Source organism: Hyla sarda, chromosome 1 (genome assembly GCF_029499605.1).
Source record: "Hyla sarda isolate aHylSar1 chromosome 1, aHylSar1.hap1, whole genome shotgun sequence".
NCBI lineage: Eukaryota > Metazoa > Chordata > Amphibia > Anura > Hylidae > Hyla > Hyla sarda.
The window spans coordinates 276,030,323-276,057,158 of NC_079189.1; the positions used below are offsets into that span (position 1 = coordinate 276,030,323).

The 26,836-nt window shown below is 43.7% G+C and overlaps 1 protein-coding gene across 17 annotated transcripts in view; it reads right to left on the reverse strand.

Moving 5' to 3' along the window:
• UNC13A (unc-13 homolog A) overlaps positions 1 to 26,836 on the reverse strand; it is a 701,496-nt gene that overhangs the window by 153,713 nt on the left and 520,947 nt on the right. For all 17 annotated transcript variants that reach the window (XM_056572580.1, XM_056572660.1, XM_056572589.1 and 14 more), the window contains 2 exons: positions 14,734 to 14,868; positions 13,723 to 13,856 (listed from right to left, as the gene is read on the reverse strand). In XM_056572580.1, coding sequence (XP_056428555.1) covers positions 13,723 to 13,856; positions 14,734 to 14,868 — 269 coding nt within the window. The remainder of the gene's footprint in view (positions 1 to 13,722; positions 13,857 to 14,733; positions 14,869 to 26,836) is intronic.

A 26,836-nucleotide genomic window follows, 5' to 3' on the forward strand; every position in this document is an offset into this window, starting at 1 on the left:
CACTTCCAAACGTTGGGTGGCAGTTGAGTTGGGGGACTCCCCGTTTGAGGTCACGTCTCTCCCTTGGTTGTTTTCTTCGTCCCATCTGGACAAACACACGACCGGACTGCCGTGGGTGGTGGGTGAACTCTTGACGACTCTCCGTAGATACCTATGTAGCTCCAAGACACTATCCCAGGATGGGCCACTGACACCACTGACCTACAACCCCTTATTCCCACCGGGCTTGTGTGGCCCCCACTTTCTGGGTGTTACTGATCCCCCCACTCTCCCTATCAGGAACTTCCTACATGGCACGATAGTTAGGGCATATGAGGATCTGGTGCCGGGCCCCCTCCGCACGCCTACTAGGTACATGCAGTACTTACAGCTCCGACATTTTGTTGACACCACAGGCCGCTCCCTGCAATTGCTCCGACCTCTTTTGCCTTTTGAAGAGCTGTGTGTCTCCGCCTCTCAGCCCTCGGGGGCGGTCTCCCAAATTTATGCTATTCTCCTGGATGAGGCTGCTTAGACTCCCTTGCCGTTCGTGGGGGCGTGGGAGGCGGAGCTGCGCACTACATTTGCTCCGTCTGACTGGGCTGCGGCCTTTGCCTTGTGTCACGGTGTCTCGGTCTCTTGTAGGTCGCAGGAGACCAATTATAAAATTTTATCTCGTTGGTACCGGGTCCCCTCGGTGCTACACAAAATGTATCCCTCAGTTCCAGACTAGTGCTGGCGGTGCGGGGGATCCCGTGGCACCATGTCCCATATATGGTGGGAGTGTCCCTCTCTGGCCCCCTATTGGGTAGTGGTTATTTCGCGTATTGCACACATTACGGGTTGTGCCTTCCCCAATGATGCTAAGACGCTGTTGCTGTCTATTCAACCGGCGTCTCGTAAGACGCAAGCAAAGACCGGGCTAACTTCCTCCTTATGGCAGCTAGGGTGGTCATCCCCAGGAAATGGAAAACTGTTTCGCCCCCGACAATCTCTGAGTGGTACAAGGAGATTCTCTTTGTCTGCCGTATGGAGGAACTGATGGCAGACTCATACAATAGGCAGGACAAATTTATTTCAGTGTGGCAACCCTGGCTGTCCTTTGTTGAATCTCCCCTGTTTAGAGAGCCTTAGTCTCCCGCTAAACTCCCCCCCCCCCCTCCACGCTGGTCACCCCACCTCTTCATGAGTCAGTTTTCTCCCGACCCACTAGCTTAGTATGAGAGTTATGTGTCCGGCTGGCGGTTGGACCGGAGCGGAGGGGCGATGGCTGCTGGAGAGGAGGTATGTACTGGATTGCAGAGCCTGTCTTTCTCTCTCTCTTTCCCTACCCATGTGCTCCTACCTTTCCCCTTTCCCTCCTTTTGTGGTTCAGATTTTTTCTCTCCTTTACCTGGTATGTCGGCTTGTTCCCTTCCTTCTCTTTCCCGTCGCTCCCTTGCCCTTCCCTCCCCCCGGCCCCCCCCCCTCCGCTCCCTCCCCCTACACTCCCTCCCCCCTACACTCCCTCCCCCCTACTCCCCCCCCCTCTCCCTAGTGTCTTGTTCCATATTTGAGAGTGTCTTCGACACTCCTTTTTGAAGTTCCATTTACTCATATAGTGTAGTGATGCTACTGGCATGGTGATTGATAAGCTGTACCGTTATTATATATGCCTTGCGCTACTGCATTACGTTGGATCTTTATTGTATTGTACACTTACTTTCCCTTCTGTCAATAAAGCTCGTTTGAATATAAAAAAAAAAAAACTGTGTGATATGTAATTGCAAAATCAAACGAATCTCCCTAACAAAATCAGCGAATAAAGCAATCAAAAATTTGTCAGACAATACAAATTTAAGAAAAGGCTAGTACACATTTTTGATATATAGGTTTGCATCAAGGATTCAGTAGAGTAGCATGAAAAATCCAAATGATATTACAAGGGTGAATGTGAACAACAGCTTCAAAGAGAATCAGATGTTATAGAAAACTATCTGAAGAGTGAGCACTACTGCTAGATCCCCATGATGCATAACTCAGATGAGGTAGAAGAGAGATAGGGATCAAAAAAGGAATATGCAGAACGAGGAGGGACCGAGAGGACGAGAAGAAACGAAGAGTAAAGGTTATAGTAGTCTGCCAGCACAGTACTACAAGAGAGAGGAAAAAGAAAGTCATCAATATCTTGAAGAAGAAGCTAAGCAACAGCAAGGATACACTGGTACTAAAAAAAAAAAAAAAAAACAATCCAGGGATGCCAGTGAACAGATTGAGAGTCTAAGGGGATAATAAATGGTAGCAGTCCTGCTAGGCTAAGGGTAGTGATTAGCAGAGACAGAGAGGAAGAAGGTATAAAAGAATATACAAGAAAATAGTTCAGTAATAAAATAACATTTATTAAATAATTGTAATGTGAGGTCTTTAGCAGGGCCCTTGCTTCAGATGGATCGCCAAATATAAAAATAATTGTAAAAATTGCTAAAATTCAATAGATATAGTATACAATAGATGCATATATACTGGATAGGTCGCACTTGTAGTAATTCCCCTGTAGTGTATATATGCATCTATTGTATACTATATCTATTGAATTTTAGCAATTTTTACAATTATTTTAATATTTGGTGATCCGTCTGAAGCAAGGGCCCTGCTAAAGACCTCACATTACAATTATTTAATAAATGTTATTTTATTACTGAACAATTTTCTTGTATATTCTTTTATACCTTCTTCCTCTCTATCTCTGCTAATCACTACCCTTAGCCTAGCAGGACTGCTACCATTTATTATCCCCTTATTCCCTATTGGCACATCGGGTTATGTGCAACGCAGTATCCTCGGCTTGGGTATTCTGTTTTATGTAGAGCTCCCACACTTTTCCTATTATAGATTTAGAGTCTCCCATGCATACCTTCATGCTATGAATACATGTAGAATCTTTCTAAACAAATTTGTGATCATTGAGGGAAGGGGTGGCGGGGGGAGGAGAAGGGAGAGATCAAGTTCCACCTTATTGGTATCATCATCATGCGGCTGCAAGGATCAAACCAATTCAATCCTTTTTCAAATCCTTCAGTCTACCCAGCAACATAGAAAGAAGCAATGCAGAAGATGAGTTAATGATTTGCACAGCAATAATGAATAAAAAAAAAAAGTCTCTACTGCACCTCCAGCACAAATACGCCACCTCAGGATACAGAGAGTGCAATAATAATGGGACTTTAGGATGGGACTCTGTACCATGTTTCCACATGGTCCAGAGTCTCAAAGTGCACAGCAGATAGATAGGGAGGGTTTGGAATAAGTATAACAGACATAGCAGATGTTTCATTTAAATAATTTGACCTGCCCTATCAATGAAAAATCCTTACAATCCCATTTACTGAGATTCTGTTTAAACCCAACAAGCAGAGGCCCATAGTCACAAGGAACTTGTATCCCTAAGTATTTGAAATAGTAGGAAGGAAAGTCCAAGGCACATAGCAACTGGGGTGGCATGGAGGAAACGACCATTAATGCAGGAGGTTCGACATTGTGTGGGAAGTTGGTCACCAGTGTTTAACTGGTGACAAAACTCTGCTTCTAGAGACCCTTAAAAATAATGATTGGGGGATTTCATTCACCATGAAGTAATCACATTTTTAGATTTATGTAAATCCCATGATGATCATTCTCTTTTTACTTATACACATTTTAAATAAGTTGATGCCAACAGCTACCTGGAATTTTTAAGTGGACATTACAAACAGTGGATTCAAAATATACCCTTTAGTCAATATCAATGCATAAAAAAAAACTCTACTAAAGATAGTAATTTTTTATCCAAGAATTATCCACCAAAAATGATAGATAATGCCTTTTTAGAGGGCAAAACAATTGAACCAAAAAAGCTGCATCATACCAAAAACAAAAAAGAAAGATCAGGAAACATTAACTCAGAAATATACCGCTAATTTCATAACTACATATAACAGTCGGATTCCAGATATTAAAAATATCCTAAAGACTCATTGGCACCACGTTGAAGAAATCATTACCTGCAGCACCACGGCTGACATTTAGACGGACTCCTATCCTGAAAAGTCTATTAGCCCTTGGTCAGCTAAGGCAACAGCGTCCGAATGTTAGCTACAAATGTAAGGGTGCATTCACACCACGTTTTTGCAATACAGTTCCCGTATCAGGTTTTTGAGGAAAAACAGATTCCTCAAAACCTGACTAAACTGTATCAAAACGTGTGTACAAATTTCAAGCCGTATACGGTTAAATAAAAAATGATGTCCTGTTGCATCCATTTTGTAAGAAAAAAAACGTATATGTTTTTAACTTTTCACTCCATTTTGAATAAAGTTTCACTTGTTTGATTGAAATTCAGAGAAAAAAAAACTGTCAAAAACCGTAAGGTGAAAACCGTATGGAACTGTACGCACGGTTCTGTACGGTTCCCATTGACTCCCATGTTAAAAAAAACGTATACGGTTTAATACACTTTTTCACCTGGACCAAAAAACGTGGTAGACTATGGTTTTGTGTACGGAGAAAAAAACTGACAAAACCGTACAGGATGCAAAACGGTCACAACCTGATGCATCTTTTGGCATACGGTTTTTTAATGGAGAGTCAATGCATACGGTTTTCAATACGGTTTCAACATTGAAAACGTATACAGAAACTGTATTGTAAAAATGTGGTGTGATTGCACCCTAATAGAAAAAATTGTAGATGTTGCATGAAAATCACACATGGACAAACAGCAGTCATCTCCCAAAAAAGTTTTTAACATAAAAATGCACCTTACCTGTCAATATGACTACGTAATTTATGTCCTCTCCAATATGTAGGGCGCACAACCCAGCCCTTACATAATAGACTAAATAAACATCATTGTAATATTAAAAAGAAATTCCAACTACTTGGGGTTTCTAGGCACTGTGCAAATTGTCATTCAGTTATTCAAAACCCCATTAAAATCACACCTCTGGAAAGGATCCCCAAGGATTGCTCAAACAGGTTTGAACAATTGAAGCGTAAGGAAGTCTATTGGATATACCGCTTAGGAGCATTGGGGGTATTTATCAAGGGATTTATGTGTTTTTTTCCCCGTAACTTTGGCGCAACACTTTGGCGCAGTGTCTTTTTGCGCCAAAGTTTGGCGCATTCTCTCCACTGTCATTTTTTAAACTTACTCAAAATCACACGGTCCTGTGTGTGATTTTTACATTGGTCAGTAATTCATCATTTGCGCCAAACGATCTTTGGTGCAATTTTGCGCCTTTAGGGGTGCTTTTTGGCGCAATTCACCGCCAAGAAATTTTGCACATGGAAAACACATAGCAATGTCAGAAAATGTAAAGGCGTCAAAATACATTAAAAAATTTTTTTGTGAAAGCAGCGACGCATCCGGGGCTGCGCAATACTATCCAGCGACATAGTTGTCTCTGACGGACCTTCAACCTCCTTCATGGCCACACAGGTTCAGGAAAGGTAAGCATTAAAGGTAACAAAAAAAAAAAAATACTCAAGTTAAAAATAAAATCCATTTCACATGGTGGCTATAAACCCCACAAAAGAAAATAACTCATGTCGCTTGCTGATATACTGCAGGAGGGACTCCGAAATGGCTGCTCTACAGGGTAAAATACGCGTCCTCTGTGGTGGTAAGTTCTGTGTAAAAGGCGCTGTGAACAGCTGATTTCAACATTTGAGCCAAAATTACTAACAACTTACACCAAATGATAAATTTGGTGCATGTCCACGAAAACCCAGGTAAAAAAAAAGGGTAAAAAGAAACTGTCAACAGGCAAAATTATCTCCGGATGGTTTGAATTTTCTGAAGTGATACTATAGCTTGATATATTTTTTCTCTGCAATTATTTTTAATTAATTTTTTTGTATTCTTCTGGCTGCAATCATACCTTGCTTACTTTCCTTTTCCCATCATTTTAATCCCACTAAATCCTCCTCCCACATTGCTTTACAGTCAGTCCATAGCCTATAACCTGTAATAAATACATGGTTCAACCAATTGCACACCTAACGTCCGTCGTTACACCACACACAGACCACCATTTGACAGGTCCCTTCATACTTTAACACATTTTTATTACATGTTTTTAGCCCCCTCCATTTTTTTATGTTTTGTTTTTTTATGTCCTTTTCATTTATATGCCTATTTCTCCCTTTGCCGGTTCTTCCTTTACAATTGACAATAAATTATCCTCTATCCATATAATAAGGCCATATAGCACGCTTCACCTTTACATACCTGGTTTTTGCTCTTTTTTACTTCATTTACAAATGATGTTGCAGCTCTGTTGCAGGCTTGCACTGTAAGACTGGATAACCCATTCATACTGCGGAATTTTCTGGTTGGGATTTCTGACAGAAAATTCAGAAGAGTGCTTCTGGCCCTAGATTTTAGCATCTGGTGGTGGTGGTAGTAGTAGGGGGGGGAGGGGTCTCAGCACCCGGACCCCCTGATATGACACAGACATGTACACTAAAATGTGTATAAGTGCAAGGTTTTGCCCCTATGATGTTTATTACAAGAACATGTGTGGTCTGAATGGTAATTTGTAGTGTGTCCAATTTTGAGCTCCCGGAATGTGAATCGCCGAAATGGCTGGAACCACTTGTTCTACCCAGAGGAGGATCTTTGACACCTCGGACATGGCCGCTGAGCTGCGAGTGCCGCCCTGCCGATTGATGTATGCCACAGCCGTGGCATTGTCCGACTGGACAGGGTGACCCAGAAGCAAGGGCTCCCAATGCTTCAGACACAGATAAATCGCCCTCAGTTCCAGAACGTTTATGGAAAGAAGGGCTACTTGGGGGGGCCAGAGGCCCTGAACCGTCTGATTCCTGAAAACACCCCCCCAGCCCGACAGGCTGGTGTCCGTCGTGACCACCTGCCAGTGGAGGGGGAGGAATGAACGCCCCTGAAGAAGAAGAGGGGAGCAGAGCCACCAGCACAGAGACCGGCGAGTCCGGAGCGGAAGAAGAATCTTGCGATCGAGAGAGAGAGGGGACCTGTCCCATCGTGAAAGTATCGCCAGCTGAAGAGGACGGTAATGAAACTGAGCAAAGGGCACGGCCTCCATGGCTGTCCGACCCAGGACTTCCATGCAAGTACGGATGGAGACCGGGGATGGTGTCCGGAGGGAGCGGACTCCCGACAAGAGGGCCAGACGCTTGTCCGGCAGAAGGCGAATCCGAGCCGAGGCAGAGTCAAACTGAAGCCCCAAGAAGACCAGAGACTGAGTGGGGGAGAGAACCGACTTGTCTTGGTTGACCATCCACCCGATGCGACATAAGGTCTGAAGAGTGAGGCTCACATTCTCCAGAGGAATGTCCACCAAGGAAAGAAACTCCCCTTGATCCATAGATGCCACCACCGAACGGAGAGATTCCATTCAGAAATGGCGGATCAGAAGATGTTGGTTGAGACGTTTGAGATCCAGGATTGGCCGAACAGAACTGTTTTTCTTGGGAACCACGAAAAGATTGGAATAAAAACCCCGAAAGCGTTCCCTTGAAGGAACTGGGACAATGACACCCTGGACGAGAAGGGACTGAAGAGCCTCCCGAAATTCCCTTGCAAGCGAGAGAGAGACTGGGGAGCACGGGACTGGAAAAAACGATCCGTCGGAAGGGAGGCAAATTCTATCCGGTATCCGTTGGATACCACGTCCCTGACCCAGGAGTCCTGAATGTGCGCGGTCCAAACGTCTCGAAAAAGTAAGAGGCGACCTCCCACCCGAGAAAAGGCTGCGGGTGGGGGCGTCCCTTCATGCAGAAGTGGGTTTGCGGTTGCCCGATTTGGCTGCAAAACGGTCGGGACGGTTGGTGTCCGACTTCCACGAGGGACGTGCCTTGAAAAAGGGGACCTTCTTGTCCCGTGGAGGCGCCTGGCTGGACCCTTTGGAAGGGCCAGCCGTCCGAAAGGACCGAACGGAAGAAGACTTCCTGCGGAAGGAAGTGCTAGGCTTGTTTTGAGGTAATAAAAAGCTCTTGCCCCCTGTCGCCTCAGAGATAATCTCATCCAGGTGCTTGCCAAAAAGTCGGGAGCCCGTAAACGGAATCTCGGTGAGAGACTTCTTAGATGCAGCGTCCGCGTTCCAAGTTTTAAGCCAAATGGAACGACGGAGGGCCACCAGATTACCGGTGGCAAAGGCAGCGCAGCGAGCTGAGTGCAAGGAAGCCGAGCACAGGAAATCTCCAGCCTTGGAACATTGGAGGGCCAGAGCAGACAGTTCTTCCGGGGGAGAACCTGAAAGAATGCCCTGACGGAGTTGGGAATGCCAAACCGAGAGGGCCTTAGACACCCAGGTGGAGGCGAAGGCAGGAAGCAGGGAAGAACCCGCTGCTTCAAAGGCATATTTCGCTAACAACTCAACCTTTTTGTCTGCAGGATTCTTGAAGGCAGCTGCATCCGCTAGCGGCGGGGTAGTGGCCTTAGAGAGGCAGGAAACCGGAGGATCCACCGACGGAGAGGAAGTCACTTTGGAGACAAGGTCCTTGGCAAAAGGATATCGCGCTTGGACCTTCTTCAGTCCCTGAAACTTTTTCTCAGGGTGCTTCCAGGCGGATTCTAGAATGGCCTCAAATTCAGCGTGAGAGCTGAACACCTTGGGTGCCGGTCGGGCACAATGAAAGGTTACTTCTGGAGCTGCGTCCGAAGTTCCTAGGTCCTCTAGGTTAAAGGTGTCTCTAATGGCCATAACCAATTAGTTCACCGAGTCCGAACGGTTCGCCGAATCGGATGCTGAATCGGAACGCTCGGCCGCTAGCTCTCCAGGAGAGTGCGAACGAGTAGAGGCGGCCCTGGAAGAGGGAGACTCCAACCTGGTACGTGGCTCAGGAGAGCCAGAACGGCGACCACGGGAACGCCCTCTGGAAGAGTGACGTGTGTGGCCCGAAGAAGTGGTCGGGTGAGACCTGTGAGAGGAACGCCCGTATCTAGCAGAAGACTTGTGGGACGAGTCAGAGGAGACACCCCTATTACGCTTATGCGAAGCGTAGGGAGAAGGGGTAAGGGACCTTCTAGACGGCCGATGAAGGGTAGACGTCTCCAAGGCAGTCACCAAAGAACGGGAGACCTGTGCCAAGTCGGATATAGACAGGGAGAGGGAGGAAACCCAGGCTGGTGGGGCGGCCGAACCCACCGGGTCTGAGGGGGCACCTGGGTTAGAAATAGCAGGGGGGTCTGGGGGAGCAGTGGAGCAGGCAGAACAAATAGGTTCAGCAGAACCTGGCATTTTTGCAGAACAGTTTTTACAAGTGTAATGGGTAACTAATATTCCCGATATCTGCTTAGAGGAAGGAACATTTCTGGTCACGGACATGACAAAAAACTGAACAGTCTCACCCAAGTCTGCGTCCCAGAGTCAGCTGCTGTGAGGAGAACTCTGCCCGTGCTGAGGGAAGAGAGAAGAAACGCCGTCCAGGAGAAGGAAGAGGCTGGGTCAGGGCAAGGAGCTCTGTGATTGGCCCCAGCACGGCCCCAGCGCGCACCACGCTGATTGGTGGTCATTTCGTGCTACAGAGGCGCTTATGCGGCCAGGTGGGCGGAGCTAATGTCCGCCGGGCTGCCGAGGATACCGCGGACTCATTCTGTAATGGCACCCACTCCGAACCCCGAGCGCACACGCTTCCTGGAGTGAGTTCTGTGCGCCCGGGGACAGAGCGGGGGCGAAGTGCCGTCGGCAAAACGAAAGTAAAAAGTGCACCCGCCCGCATGTAGAATCCAGCAGTGCGTGTGTTAAAAAAACACATACACACACTCAATAAGTGCCCCCTCACTACACACACATTAAATAAAGTGCCCCCTTATTACACACACACTTAATAAAGTGCCCCTTATTGTGCCTGTACTGTAGACACTGCTCCCCCAATAATAGGCCAGCCCAGCTATGCAGAAAAAAACAGAGGGTCTCCAGCTGTTTCAAGACCTAGGGAGAAAGATACTCACCTCACGCTGAAGAACTTACCTAAAGAAGTCTTCAGACTGTGGTCTTCAGCCAGCCTTTTCGCCTGCGGCAAGCCAAGCTCATAGCGAGGCAAACAGGGAGGTACAACCCCAAGCGCTGACCGTTGGCGAGAGGGGGTTAACAGTACATCCAAGATGCCTGCCACCTCTCGCAATGGGGAAACAGTGAACATTGCGTTCCTGAGTCCCCACCTGAAAACTGAAATAAAAAGGAATAAAGAACTAACATAGTCCCTAAACCTAATAAAAAAAATAAAAAAATATGAGACTTGGTCTGGAGAAAACCAGGCCATGTCCACCTCCTTAGACACTAAGCAAAAACTGAATTGCTCAGTGGCCTGGAGGCGGGTATATCCTGCTGGGAGGAGCCAACTTTTTGGTTACCATAGTGTCAACCTCCTAGAGACAGCAGCATATACCCAGAGTCTGTGTCCCCCAATGGAGTCGATAGAGAAATGACATTTACCATATGGGAATAAACAGGCTAGAGATAGAAGAAAACCAATTTGGCTAACCAAAACAGTTAGGGATGAGATAAATGCTAAGAGGAAAGCTTTCAGACTACTAAAATATGACGGTAGTGGAGAAACATTAACAATTTATAAGGAGAGGAATAAAGTCTGTAAAAAAGAAATAAAGCTAGCAAAAGGAACCCCAAAATATTTTTAACCTACATGAATAAGAAGAAACTTATAACTCAAAATGCTGGTCGGGGGAAAAGTGTCAGGGAGGCTAGTCCTGATCTAACACATGGAATTCTCTGCCACATAATGTTGTGATGTCTGACTCAATAAACAAGTTGGGGGGGGGGGTTCTGAATGTTTTTCTAGAGAATGATAACATTACTAGATACTAGATTTATGGGGATAGAACGTTGATTCAGAGATTCATTCTGATGGCCATATTGGGGTCGGGAAGGAATTGGCATCAGCCTCATGGGGATTTTTTTGTCTGCCTCTGTATTAACAAAGTAGGGTTTTAGGTTGAACTTGATGGACTCTTGCCCTTTTTTTGACCTTATAAACTATGTAACACTTGGCAACTGAATCTTTTTTTCAACCACCGACCATCATAAATGTTTTTATTTTCTGTATAGGTTGTTACACATGTACAATAGCAAATATGTCTATACTATTTAATCTCTTTGAGGGACATTTATCAATGTTTGCTTATGTATTCCTTTTTTTTAGTAATTTTTTCCTTACTTTTGTTTTGCTTATGTGTGACATATTTATCAACTGCTTTCAGCCTGTTGATAATTTTCTTTCACGTAAGCAATTTTTCCTTTTTTACTTTGGTAGTAGCTTTTTCTGCTCCATGTTTGAGCTGGAGTAAATTTAGTAAATTTTTAACGCTGTTGCGACTTTTTTTTGCGCAGTTGCGACTGTCGCAGTTAATAAATACCTGACTACCCGTAGTCCATTTTAAAATTATTACTACATAGTAAATTTTAGGAAAACTTGCTTTTCTCGCTTTCCAGTCAAAATGTCGCACGAAAAAGCGTGTAGTCGCAGTTGCGACAATTTTGCGACATTTATAGTAAAGAAAACCTGACTAAACCCGTTGATAAATGTCCATATTTGTGCTTATATTTAAAAATGTTATTTATTGTAAAGAAATCAGTTTGCATGTGAAATGAAAAATGTGGGCTTGTAATTTTAACCATAATGTAAGTTTACATTTTTATGTACCAGAGCTAATAATAAACTTGTAGTTTTTTCAGCATACAATTGGAAATGTGGTCAAATAGTACTAGGGTCTTTGAATGGACTCTGGGCTCTTTACCGATATAGCAAATTAAACCAATAACATCACAGAGATTCCCTGTGATGTGGTCAATGGGAGATCCCTTCAGACTGTCCCTATGAATGCCTCGGTCAGTACGGATGTCGGCATTCAAAGAGTAAAACACTCTATGTGTAAATGGTGCTGTGGTTTTGTATTATACAGAAATGGCCGTAAATTTTGACACCCCTGAATTTTTTTTCTAGAAGATTAAGTATTTCTCACAGAAAAGGATTGCAGTAACACATGTTTTGCTATACACATGTTTATTCCCTTTGTGTGTATTGGAACTAAACCAAAAAAGGAGGAAAAAAAGCTAATTGGACATAATGTGACACCAAACTCCAAAAATAGGGTGGACAAAATTATTGGCACCCTTTAAAAATATTGAAAAAATAAGATTGTTTCAAACATGTGATGCTCCTTTAAACTCCCCTGGGGCTAGTGACAGGAGTGGGCAATATAAAAATCACACCTGAAAGCAGATAAAAAGGAGAGAAGTTCACTTAGTCTTTGCAATGTGTGCCTGTGTGTGCCACACTAAGCAATGGACAACAATTTTGTGGAAAAATATCAACAATCTCAAGGTTACAAGTCCATCTCCAGAGATCTAGATTTGCCTTTGTCCACAGTGCGCAACATTATCAAGAAGTTTGCAACCCATTGCACTGTAGCTAATCTTCCTGAGCGTGGACGGAAGAGAAAAATTGATGAAAGGTGTCAACGTAGAATCGCCTGGATGGTGGATAAGCAGCCCCAAACAAGTTCCAAAGATATTCAACCCGTCCTGCAGGCTCAGGGAGCATCAGTGTCAGCATGAACTATCCGTCGACATTAAAATGAAATTAAATGCTAAGGCAGGAGACTCAGGAGGACCCCACTGCTGACTCAGAGACATAAAAAAAGCAAGACTACATTTTGCCAAAATTAACTTGAGTAAGCCAAAATCCTTCTGGGAAAACATCTTGTGGACAGATGAGACCAAGATAGAGCTTTTTGGAAAAGCACATAATTCTACTGTTTAACGAAAACAAAATGAGGCCTACAAAGAAAAGAACACAGTACCTACAGTGAAATATGGTGGAGGTTTAATGATGTTTTGGGGTTGTTTTTCTGCCTCTGGCACCTGAATGTGTGCAAGGCATCATGAAATCTGAAGATTACCAATGGATTTTGGGTTTCACTGTACAGCCCAGTGTCAGATATCTGGGTTTGCATCCAAGATCTTGAGTCTTCCAGCAGGACAATGACCCCAAACATACGCCAAATAGCACCCAGTAATATATGGTAAAGTGCTGGAGGGTTCTGAAGGCCACCAATGAGTCCAGATGTAAATCCCATTGAACACCTGTGGAGAGATCTTAAAAGTGCTGTTGGGAAAAGGTGCCCTTCCAATAAGAGAGAGCTGGAGCAGTTTGCAAAGGAAGGGGGGTCCGTCATTCCGGCTGAGAGGTGTAAGAAGCTTATTGATGGTTATAGGAAGCCACTGATTTCAGTTACTTTTTCCAAAGGGTGTGCAACCAAATATTAAGTTAAAGGTGCCAATAATTTTGTCCAATTAGCTTTATTTTCCTCCCTTTTTGGTTTAGTTCCAATACACACAAAGGGAATAAACATGTGTATAGTAAAACATGTGTTACTGCAATCCTTTTCTGTGAGAAATACTTCATTTTCTAGAAAGATTTCAGGGGTGCCAACATTTACTGCCATGACTGTAGCTGTTGTCTCACTCCTGATCAAATGGGCACAATGGCTTTATGCAATTATTAGTCATGCTTGCATATCATGACAAGCAAACTTCTCACAAGCCATCTGGAGGGTGAAAAAAGAGGACATTTCATTGTTAGTGATCATCAGTGATCACCTCTAGTGAACAGATGGATATGTGGATAAGTATATGCAGAGCAGGTGATTCTGTTAAGATAGACACAGCATGGTATCTCCAGTATCTGTATTTGCAATGCTTTGTAGTAATACATAACACTCACTGGTTCAGACATGGAGTATATGAATTTTTATCCTCTTCTATAATGGACACTATCAAAGTGATTAGCTTTGACCAAAAATCCAGATTCTTGATACTTGGGCCCTGTTCCTCAGGTGGTACTTCTCCCTTCTTAGCCTATAACGGAAAAAGTTGACAGTAGTTATATATCTATGTTTTTCTTTTTTCTATGTAAATAAAGCTTAACTCCTTCCTGACTCAAGACATACATTTATATCATTGGGCGGGTGAGGGAGCATGGTGTGGACTCGGAAGCCGGGCCTACACCATACCATGCAGGTGCTGGCTGCTATCTGCAGAAGCTAAAAGCTGCTGGTATTAACTAACATACAGTAAAAGATTAATCTGATGTTGGCCATTTAACTTTTTAGATGCTGTTATCACTAGTGTCATCAGTGGTGCTGTTGCCCCATGAATAAAAATACTAAAGTTATAGGGGTCAGAACATTGCAAGTTCCATTTGTTTTTGTTTTTTTAATCTTTCCCTACAAATAATTCTTTTTTTGGCTTTTTAATATATTAAATATTTAAATATAGGGTGTCAGTAAAAAGTACTTGTCCCGCCAGAGCTGAGCTCTAACACAACTCTGTAAGTGGAAAAAGAAAAAAACTATAGGTCTTAGAAGGTGATGAGGAAGACAAGGTAATATAGAAATCTAGATTTTGAAAATTTGGGGGGTCAGGATTTGGATAAACTTAGATGAGACAACCTTTTTTATTCCCGACTGCCTCTGGCCCTACTGGAAAAAAAACTTTTTGTTTTTCAAAAGAAAGCAATAGTCACCTATTTCTTGCACTGTATTAGGAGGGTTTTCTCCATGAATTAGGTAACTCATAATAAGGGGCTGCAATACCCCAGTTATCTTCATAATTAAGAGCCCCAAATCCATACCAATCACACATATCTGTAGATATGCCATAAATATATATGATGACAGTACCACTTTAATGGCTCATGTTCTGCATTTAATAGTAATCAAACTGTAGAAATTACCGGGTCACTTTGATATTCTCTACTGTACAGCTCATGACAGTTGTTGAAGATGTATTCATAAGTAGAATTAAGACAGGCCTTTACACAGTCCTTCACAACCTGGCTTGCCCTGGGTGGACTCTGAAGCTCTTGCACCTGTAAAATGACAAGAAAGGCACTTTTTTAACAGCTAACTCCTTCATAATGCAATCACCATTGTATCCTGTTCTAAGATTTCCCTGCAAAGCATTCTAGGATACCTGAACTTGCGTGCCCCAGGGAGTGGTTGTATAAGGCAAAAACAGTGAACAGCACTAAACCACTTCATTTTCAGATTAGTGAGCGCCCCAGAGGTTGGACTCACTGATTATAATGTGATGGCATATGTTCATGATATTCCTTAAAGGAGTACTCTGGTTTACTAAAATGTATTCCCTATGCCAAGGATAGGGGATAAGTTTTTGATTACAAAGTGTCCAACTGCTCCAACCTACCTGCAATTTGCATCTCCGGCTCTCTGCATGAAATGAGCTGTGACGACCACGGCACGAAGTGGTGGTCAACATGCCCCCTCCATGTATCTTTATAGGAGAGCTGGGGATACACGAATACTCTCCTATAAAGGTGCATGGAGGAGGCGTGTTGGCCAGCAATTCCTGTTATGGTCAATATAGCTCTGTGCCTTGTAAGCCATACCCCATTTTGGCATCATACCGACAAGCCATGCCCCTTTCTAGCATCATCCAACAAAGTCACCCCCTCTCTATTGTAGCTAATTAAACCATGCCCGCTTCCGGCATCATAATAGCAAGCCATGCCCCTTTCTAATAGTCTTGACAGTGAGGACTGCTGGGAAATGTACTTTTACACAGGGTGTTGTAAAAATATTATTTAATATACAATTACAACTCTAGGTTATACAAGATGGCTGACAAAAGTCAAACCTAAAATGGATGCCATGACCTTAAACAGTTAAGCTATAGACAGCTGAACCTTTAGATAAAATTGCGGAGGTATACATAACACACTATGCTATTCTAGTCACAGGCCTATCATATATGTGAAGGGTAGTAATGTCCAATCAGTATGAAAGTTAAGCATGACATAATGTATACACCCATTAGTTAAAGATATACTCAAACCAACCCACTAGGAGGAGATATAGAGAGACAAGTATATTTATGGATATAAGACTTAGTATAACCACGCCCACATAGAACACACCCATAAGTATGGTATATAAGAAGGAAGCCTCATTCATGGAGGACGAGGAGGGCATCATTCATGAAGTTACAAGGAAGCAGGCGCCGATGGTGGATAGAAGATGCAGTCCCCTGCGTCCCCTCCTAAGATCGCTGCATGGGATACAATCAGGTAAGCAAAATGTTTTTTTTCCATACTGGGCAGCGGGGGGGAGGGGGGGGGCATGGGACGACTCTGCTGCCTATATTTAATGTGGGGCAACTCTGCTGCCTATACCTAATGTGGAGGAACTCTGCTGCCTATACCTACTGTGGGGAAACTCTGCTGCCTATACCTACTGTGGGGGAACTTTGCTGCCTGTACCTACTGTACCTGCCTGTACCACTGCTCAAAAAAAAAAAAAAAAAGGGAACACTTGAACAACACAATGTAACTCCAAGTCAATCATACTTCTGTGAAATCACATTGTCCACTCAGGAAGCAACACTGATTGACAATCAATTTCACATGCTGTTGTGCAAATGGAACAGACAACAGGTAGAAATGATAGGCAATTAGCAAGACACCCCCAATAAAGAAGAGGTTCTGCAGGTGATGACCACAGATCACTTCTCAGTTCCTATGCTTCCTGGCTGATGTTTTGGTCACTTTTGAATGCTGGCGGTGCTTTCACTCTAGTGGTAGCATGAGAATGAGTCTTCAACCCACACAAGTGGCTCAGGTAGTGCAGCTCATCCAGGATGGCACATCAATGCGAGCTGTGGCAAGAAGGTTTGCTGTGTCTGTCAGCATAGTGTCCAGAGCATGAACTATTGGAGACAGGCCAGAGAACACCAACATTGGCAAATTCGCCACTGGCGCCCTGTTCTCTTCACAGATAAAATCAGGTTCACACTGAGCACATGTGACAGACGTGAGTCTGGAGATGCCATGGAGAACGTTCTGCTGCCTGCAACATCCTGCAGCATGACCAGTTTGGCGGTGAGTCAGTAATGGTGTTGGGTGGCATTTCTTTGGGGGGGGGGGTCGCACAGCCCTCCATATGCTTGCCAGAGGTAGCATGACTGCCATTAGGTACCTCAGAGAGATCCTCAGACTCCTTGTGAGACCATATGCTGGTGCGATTGGCCCTGGGTTCCTCCTAATGCAAGACAATGCTAGACCTCATGTGGCTGGAGTGTGTCAGCAGTTCCTGCAAGAGGAATGCATTGATGCTATGGACTGGCCCGCCAGTTCCCTAGACCTGTATCCAATTGAGCACATCTGGGACATCATGTCTCGCTCCTTCCACCAACGCCACGTTGCACCACAGACTGTCTAGGAGTTTGCGGATGCTTTTGTCCAGGTCTGGGAGGACATTCCTCAGGAGACCATCCGCCATCTCATCAGGAGCATGCCCAGGCGTTGTAGGGAGGTCATACGGGCAGGTGGAGGCCAGACACACTACCGAGCCTCATTTTGACATGTTTTAAGGACATTACATCAAAGTTGGATCAGCCTGTACTGTGGTTTTCCACTTTGATTTTGAGTGTGACTCCATATCCAGACCTCCATGGGTTGATAAATTTGATTTCCATTGATAATTTTTGTGTGATTTTGTTAGCACATTCAACTATGTAAAGATGAAAGTATTTCATACAATTAGTTCATTCATTCAAAGCTAGGATGTGTTTATCTTAGTGTTCCCTTTATTTTTTTGAGGCAATGCAGTATACAGAGCCTGTAAAGTATACTGGAATGTGTATAGTGGTTTTATTCAGTACAGTATGGCAGTATTATCTACTTATTGTGTGGTGGTATATATTTCCTCCTTGAATACTGGTATTATTGGACATGGAAAATAATTTTACCTATGTTAAAGTGTTTCTTGAAATGTTGCTTACTTTTGCTTCTAAAGTCTCTGCAGCTTGTAACATGAGCTCTATTATCTCTATACACAGCCTACATGATACTCCAGATTGCCTTTTGTGTTTTCCCCTCTCTTTCTCTACTCTGTGTGAGCTTTAAAGGGGTACTCCGGTGAAAAACATTTTTTTTTATATCAACTGGCTCCAGAATGTTAAACACATTTGTAAAGTACTTCTATTAAAAAATCTTAATCCTTCCAGCACCCTCAATCAGCTGCTGTATACCCCAGAGGAAGTTGAGTTGTTCTTTTCTGTCTGACCACAGTGCTCTCTGCTGACACCTCTGTCTGTGTCAGGAACTGTCCAGAGTAGAAGCAAATTACCATAGTAAACCTCTCCTTCTCCAGACAGTTCCTGACAGACAGAGGTGTCAGCAGAGAGCACTATGGTCAGACAGAAAACCACATCTCAACTTCCTCTTTAGCATACAGTAGCTGAGAAGTACTGGAAGGATTTAGATTTTTTAATAGAAGAAATTTAAACCTCTGTTTAACTTTCTGGCCCCCGTTGATTTGAATTTTTTTCCCCACAGAAGTACCCCTTTAAGTCTCTCACCCCCCCCCCCACTTTTCCTTTTCTCAATTGTTTGCAGAACGAACAGTGTCGGCATCTGAAGTTACCAATGGAATTTGTTTTCTCCAGCAAAGTCTTTTGGGAATTACATCCAGATTTGAAGGTGCTGCACACCTTCAGTCTTAGGGAGACATTTATAAAACATTGCTTTAGTCCTAATGTTTTTTTTTTTTCCGGCTGACGTTTTGCTTACGTGCGACAAATGTATTATTGTGTTGCGCGGCGTTAATATATTTGTCGCACGTAAGCAAAATCTTGAAATCTGCCACAGGTAAGCAAAAGTAGGTGAGTTATGTAAATGTAAATGTAAGCAAACTTTTACTTTACTGCGACTTTTTTGCGACATTAACATTTTATAAATCTCTAACTACTAAGCTGATTTGTGAAAGTTGCTTACAAAAGTTGAAATCAAGATTTTTGCTTTTCTCGCACTGAAGAACGATTGTCAAAAAGAAAAATGCGTAGTGGCAACTGGTAAACACTTTTATAAATGTCCCCCTTAGTGTGTTTGTGTGCAATCAAGGGTTTATTTAATTGCTCTCTCATGTAGTAGGGGGCCATCCTCGTTGAAATGCCAATGATGTTGAATTGCCTTGCCTTGGTCATGGTGCTATATTGGAAGGAAAACTTAAATCTTTTAACTGTAGATTTGGATTCTTAATTTTTTTTTTATTAAATCGAAGCAAAATGTCTTTTCAGTTGTAGACAAGGCTGCATTAAGAAATTTGTCAGGATAGGCTCTTTCTTTAAGGTGGTTTCTGAGCTGTCTTATCTGGCTCTTGAAGTTTTCAGGATTACTGTTTATTTTTTCAGCCTTAAGAATTTTCTATAAGGTAAAGCCTCTTTGGTATGTGAGGGATTTTATTTGTGCGTTTCTTGGATACCATTATGGAGAGACAAAACAATACAGCTAAAAAAGTGATTTGTTTTTGTCATCTTAGGCAGATGCAAAAGCCATATTCATGGTATTGTGGTTATTGAGGTAGGCGACAAATCAGTCAAACTGGGTACCAGACCGGATCACAAAAATGTCATCCACATACAGTTTTATGTACTTTAGGAAAGGATTGCTGGTAGAATATATCATTTTCACCTCAAGCAAGGCTAAAAAGGTGTTTGCATATGTACAAGAGAACAGCGGCCCCATGGCGGTGCCGGTCAACTGCTTATACCACACATTGGCCCTGATTTACTAAGAGTGGAGTGTAGGTTTCTTTGTGGGTTTGAATTCCCCACATTTTTTTTTCCACCGTAATTACTAAGCTTTCCCTACATTTTGCACTTTTCACTACATTTTTTTTTTTTTTACACATGCCCTGATCTGTGGGGTTTTCCTCTGCTAAGGTTTTCACAGAAAATGTGGTGGATTTGAGCTGATATGTGTTTTTGTGAAAATGTCGGGAACACGCCCCTTTTCTGTAACCACGCCCCTTTCCCCGACAGACGCTCCCCTTTTTCATGTTTTCTCAGTAAAATGGAGCGTTGGTCGGGTTTTTTCATTTCTGGCGTAGACAGAATTCTGGCACATTGAGACACAGATTTCTCACAGAAAAGGATTGCAGTAACACATGTTTTGCTTTACACATGTTTATTCCCTTTGTGTGTATTCGAACTAAACCAAAAAAAGGGAGGAAAAAAAGCAAACTGGACATAATGTCACACCAAACTCCAAAAATGGGCTGGACAAAATTATTGGCACCCTTAACTTAATATTTGGTTGCACACCCTTTGGAAAAAATAAGTGAATTCAGTGGCTTCCTATAACCATCAATAAGCTTCTTACACCTCTCAGCCGGAATGTTGGACCACTCTTCCTTTGCAAACTGCTCCAGGTCTCTCTTATTGGATGGGCACCTTTTCCCAACAGCAATTTTAAGATCTCTCCACAGGTGTTCAATGGGATTTAGATCTGGACTTATTGTTGGGCCCTTCAGAACTCTCCAGCGCTTTGTTGCCATCCATGTCTGGGTGCTTTTTGACATATGTTTGGGGTCATTGTCCTGCTGGAAGACCCAAGATCTTGGACGCAAACCCAGCTTTCTGACACTGGGCTGTACAGTGCAACCCAAAATCTGTTGGTAATCCTCAGATTTCATGATGCCTTGCACACATTCAAGACACCAGTGCCAGAGGCAGCAAAACAACCCCAAAACATTATAGAACCCCCACCATATTTCACTGTAGGTACTGTGTTCTTTTCTTTGTAGGCCTCATTCCATTTTTGGTAAACAGTAGAATGATGTGCTTTACCAAAAAGCTCTATCTTGGTCTTACTCAAGTTCATTTTGTCAAAATGTAGTCTCGCTTTCTAATGTCTGTGTCAGCAGTGGGGTCCTCCTGGGTCTCCTGCCATAACATTTAATTTTATTTAAATGTTGACTGATAGTTCATGCTGACACTGATGCTCCCTGAGCCTGCAGGACAGGTTGAATATCTTTGGAACTTGTTTGGGGCTTCTTATCCACCATCTGGACTATCCTGCGTTAACACCTTTCATCATTTTTTCTCTTCCATCCACCCCCAGGGAGATTAGCTACAGTGCCATGGGTTGCAAACTTCTTGATAATGTTGCGCACTGTAGACAAAGGCAAATCTAGATCTCTGGAGATGGACTTGTAACCTTGAGATTGTTGATATTTTTCAACAATTTTGGTTCTCAAGTCCTCAGACAGTTCTCTTCTCTTTCTGTTGTCCATACTTAGTGTGCTTTCAGGTGTGATTTTTATATTGCCCACACCTGTTACTTGCCCTCGGTGAGTTTAAAGGAGCATCACATGCTTGAAACAATCTTATTTTTCCACAATTTTGAAAGGGTGTCAATAATTTTGTCCAGACCATTTTTGGAGTTTGGTGTGACATTATGTCCAATTTTCTTTTTTTCCTCCTTTTTTTGTTTAGTTCCAATACACACAAAGGGAATAAACACGTGTATAGCAAAACATGTGTAACTGCAATCCTTTTCTGTGAGAAAGACTTCATTTTCTAGAAAAATTTCAGGGGTGCCAACATTACGGCCATGACTGTATTTTTTGTGTGACTTTATTTACAGGCTTTTTTGTATTTTTGATGTGTTTTGAGTCGAGTTTTTGCAGTGGTCAGGAAATTATAAAACTGTGATTTTTTGAAAAGGTTGCATACTTTGGTGTAAAGCACCCAAAAGGGCGCAAATCACCACCAAATAAAAAATAACATACAAACTACAGTCATGGCCATAAATGTTGGCACCCCTGAAGTTTTTCTAGAAAATGAAGTATTTCTCACAGAAAAGGATTGCAGTAACACATGTTTTGCTATACACATGTTTATTCCCTTTGTGTGTATTCTAACTAAACCAAAAAAGGGAGGAAAAAAAAGCAAATTGGATAATTTCACACCAAACTCCAAAAATGGGCTGGACAAAATTATTGGCACCCTTTCAAATTTGTGGAAAAATGAGATTGTTTCAAGCATGTGATGCTCCTTTAAACTCACCTGGGGCAAGTAACAGGTGTGGACAATATAAAAATCCCACCTGAAAGCAGATAAAAAGGAGAGAAGTTCACTTAGTCTTTGCATTGTGTGTCTGTGTGTACCACACTAAGCATGGTCAACAGAAAAAGGACAAGAGAAATGCCTGAGGACTTGAGAACTAAAATTGTTGAAAAATATCAACAATCTCAAGTTTACAAGTCCATTTCCAGAGATCTAGATTTGCCTTTGTCCACAGTGCGCAACATTATCAAGTAGTTTGCAACCCATGGCACTGTAGCTAATCTCCCTGGGCGTGGACGGAAGAGAAAAATTGAAGATAGGTGTCGACGCAGGATAGTCCAGATGGTGGATACTGTGAGGGAGGGAGAAAAAGCAGGGAGACCAGAGGGGGCGCCTCGTGTGATACCGGTATGATAGTGTAAGTGAGGGATGGAGACATAGCGGGGCCTATAGGACCCCTAGGTAATAGCTGCTCCCCTTATGGCAAGTCAAAACTTGCATATCAACCAACAAATGGGGTTAGAGAGGAAGGCAGGAACTGCTGCTGAGCCTCGGATTGCAAAAGAGGTAGAACCTATTCCTGGGAGGAAACCAAAAGTGGAGTAGTAAAATGACCCTTGGATGGCGCTGCTGGTTCCAATGATGATGATAAAAAACTGTAGCCAGAGATGTAGATAGTACAAAACACTGGACAGTTTATTTAAGAACTTAAAAACAATAAAACAACAGGATTACGCATTTCGGGGGAGTCTCCCCCTTCATCACATCAGTGTGTCAGAGCTTGAAAACATACAGGTTTTTTATACAGAGAAAAAGGGCGCCAGAAATTTACTGGGAGGGGATTAATACAGGTGTGACACATGTTACATGTAGAGCCAGGTTTCAAAATAGCATAGTTGAATGAGGTACAGAGTGATCAGTAGGAAGGAGCTTAAGGCAGGGTAAAAAGTTTATGAAAATATAGCATCTGTCTGCCGGTGACACCTACATCCGGGCTCCAGATGTGTGCACCGCCGGCCAGAACAGCTCTGAATCGCGATCCCCGCAGCAAAACTGGTTGCCGGTGATGCGTTGCTAGGGGGCGGGTGTCACATGACCCGCTCCGGCCAATGGGCAGTAATCAGTGCCGGAAATGTGTGAAGATGCCGGGCTTATTAGGGAAGTGTCTGTCAGACACGGAGCTGCATGTATTCATTATTGTGGGGAGATGTTGAAATGGTGGCACTGCGATATGACAGTGCAGTAGAACAGAAACGTGTGTGTGGGCATATATGGTACCTGGAACAATTGTGGTTAAGATGAGCATGTGAGGAGGCACGCCATCGGGCTGACAGCTGTCAGCAGCAGTGTAACACTGACAGCTATCAGTGTCAGTTAGCGATGCAGCATGTGGTGGGTATATCAGGTCATATTTAATGTATTACATAAACATACATGTATGTATAATGCTAATGAGCGCAGGGTAAGAGAGCTAGTTAGTACTGGGAGGGATAGAGGTAAAGTAAGTACATATATGCATGTAAGCACAAGAGTGTAAAGGATATATACAGGGGATATGTATAAATATGTTCATATATACATGCGCAATCTAAGGGGGATGGACAGAATGGATATGTACAAGGTATTTGCTTGAAATAAAAAGCAGTAAGTATTCTCAGTTGAGGAATAATAAATAAATGAATGAATATGTATACATAAATATGTAAATGCGAGAAAACGCAAAAATAGGGGCTGTCGCTTTAAATAGGAATTACCAAATGGTGAATGATAGATAAATAAATAAATAAATATATATATATATATATATATATATATACACACAAATATATGTATTTACCTGCACATATATACATATATGGGGAGATTTATCAAAACCGTTCAAGAGGAAAAGTTGCCCAGTTGCCCATAGCAACCAATCAGATCACTTCTTACATTTTTACCAAGGCCTCTGCAAAATGAAAGAAGCGATCTGATTGGTTGCTATGGGCAACTGGGCAACTTTTCCTCTGGACAGGTTTTGATAACTGTGTTTGATAGAGTGCAAGGAGGGTGAAATGAATAAGATACCTACAGCTCTACGTAAAAAATGTACGGTTATATCGATGTGCATGGAGTTGTTTGAAAGGATGTCAAAGTATCAAAATATTACATGTTTAGGGGAACTGGTTTAGGGGAACATAATGCCTATGGGCGGTGGGGAGATGCGGAGGGAAAAGGAGGATAAGAGTGCCTGACAGTATACAGAATGAGTACATCACAAGTTACATTCAATCATTTAATTCAGACCACCAGGGGATAGAGTTCGGAGGGTGTGGATCCAGAAATTCTCCTGCCGTCTCTGGGTGTTGAATCTCTGGTTCACATTCTTGGAGATTTGTTCAATGAGAGGGGCCCTGATGACATTAAAATCCCCAATTATGATGTTACGTGAGGTGGCGTGAGACGCTGTGCAGAAGGAAATCGCATGTCGTGTTGCTCCTATGCTTGTTCATCCGTTCCCTGAAGCAACGTATAGTCCTGCCAACATACTGCTTATTGCAGGGGCATTGCAGAAGGTAGATGACATATTGAGACCCACAGTTGAGGAAGGTTTTGATAGTGTGGGTGTCTCCGGTGGTGGTGGAGGAGAAATTTTGACATTTATGGTTGCTGCTGGGGCAGCATTTACACCGAGGCAAACTTCACTTATAGCTACCAGTGATGTCTGGAATTATGGATTGTTGAGATTGGTGGGATGTGGACTTGAGTTTACTAGGAGCAATAAGGTTTTTTCGAGTCCATGCCCTGCGGAATGTGAGAGATGGTTTCGGTGGGAGAATGCTGTTGAGGTGTGGATCGCGTAGGAGAACAGACCAGTGTTTAGTGAGTATTTTCCTGATGTTCTCGGCTGTAGGTGGTAATAAAATTGTGTGAACGGTCTGTGGTGCTGGTGGTGGGTTTAGGTTTGGGCAGTAAACAGGATGCTTGGTCAAGGGATTGAGCTCTAGTGTACGAGGACTGTACCAGAGAAGGGGGGTAACTTTTGGCTTTGAAGCGGGCTTTCAGGATGTTACTCTGTGCGACAAAATCTCCGTCTCTGGTGCAGTTCCTCCTGATTCTCTTAAATTGACCGTAAGGCACGTTACAAAGCCATTTTTGAAATGGTCACTATGAAAGTTAAGATAGCTGTTGCTATGAACAGGTTTAAAGTATATTTTGGTGAAAAGAGAGTGGTCATCATGTGATACCAGGACATGGAGGAATTTTGCATTTTTGCATTAGTGCCATTACGTGCCTTATGGTCAATTTAAGAGAATCAGGAGGAACTGCACCAGAGACAGAGATTTTGTCGCTTCCCCTTAGATTGCGCATGTATATATGAACGTATTTATACATATCCCCTGTATATATCCTTTACACTCTTGTGCTTACATGCATATATGTACTCACTTTACCTCTACCCCTCCCAGTACTAACTAGCTCTCTTACCCTGCGCTCATTAGCATTATACATACATGTATGTTTATGTAATACATTAAATATGACCTGATATACCCACCACATGCTGCATCGCTAACTGACACTGATAGCTGTCAGTGTTACACTGCTGCTGACAGCTGTCAGCCCGATGGCGTGCCTCCTCACATGCTCATCTTAACCACAATTGTTCCAGGTACCATATATGCCCACACACACGTTTCTGTTCTACTGCACTGTCATATCGCAGTGCCACCATTTCAACATCTCCCCACAATCATGAGTACATGCAGCTCCGTGTCTGACAGACACTTCCCTAACAAGCGCCGGCATCTACACACATCTCCGGTGCATTGCCGTAGAATGAGATTTGCCATAGAATGAGATGGTCCGCCTCCATCACATCCTATTGGCTCACTCTTGTCACGTGATATATTTAAACGTCACGCATCGATGCGCACAGCAGTGTCAGTTTGGCTATCACAGGGAGAGAATCTCCTCTCCCTGTGATAGCTGAAGCTGCACGGAGCTCTCATGGCCTCTGTGGCCCGACAGAAGTTCACACATTTACGCAGCTCATACGGCTGGTTCCTATACATTTACTGTTGATCCACAGCGCTATCGGGATCCCGATGGCGCTGTCATCAGTGTGCGTCCCCGCGAGCGCCCCACGCCCGCAGCTCTACTCCCCATCCCCCGCAGCTGTACTCCCCGTCCCGTTAACGCTCAGGGAGCGGGGAACAGAAAGTAGAGCATCGGGCGCAGGTTAAGTTATTCGCGTAGTGCTGCGCATGCGCAGTACTACTTTACCTGCGCCCGATGCTCTACTTTCTGTTCCCCGCTCCCTGAGCGTTAACGGGACGGGGAGTAGAGCTGCGGGGGACGGGGAGTAGAGCTGCGGGCGTGGGGCGCTCGCGGGGATCGGGCATAGGAATCCCCATAGCGCTGTGGATCGCTCCCTGAGCGTTAACAGGGGACGGGGAGTAGAGCTGCAGAGGACGGGGAGTAGAGCTGCGGGGGGCGGGGAGTAGAGCTGCGGGCGTGGGGCGCTCGCGGGGACGCACACTGATGACAGCGCCATCGGGCATAGGGATCCCGATAGCGCTGTGGATCAACAATACATGTAATAATAGAGTAAATGTATAGGAGCCAGCCGTATGAGCTGCGTACATGTGTGAACTTCTGTCGGGCCACAGAGGCCATGAGAGCTCCGTGCAGCTTCAGCTATCACAGGGAGAGGAGATCCTCTCCCTGTGATAGCCAAACTGACACTGCTGTGCGCATCGATGCGTGACATTTAAATATATAAGATGTGATGGAGGCGGACCATCTCATTCTATGGCAAATCTCATTCTACGGCAATGCACCGGCACTACTTACTGCCTATTGGCCGGAGCGGGTCATGTGACACCCGCCCCCCTAGCAACTCGTTCCCAGCAACCAGTTTCGATGCGGGGATCGCGATTCAGAGCTGTTCTGGCCGGCGGTGCACACATCTGGAGCCCGGATGTTTA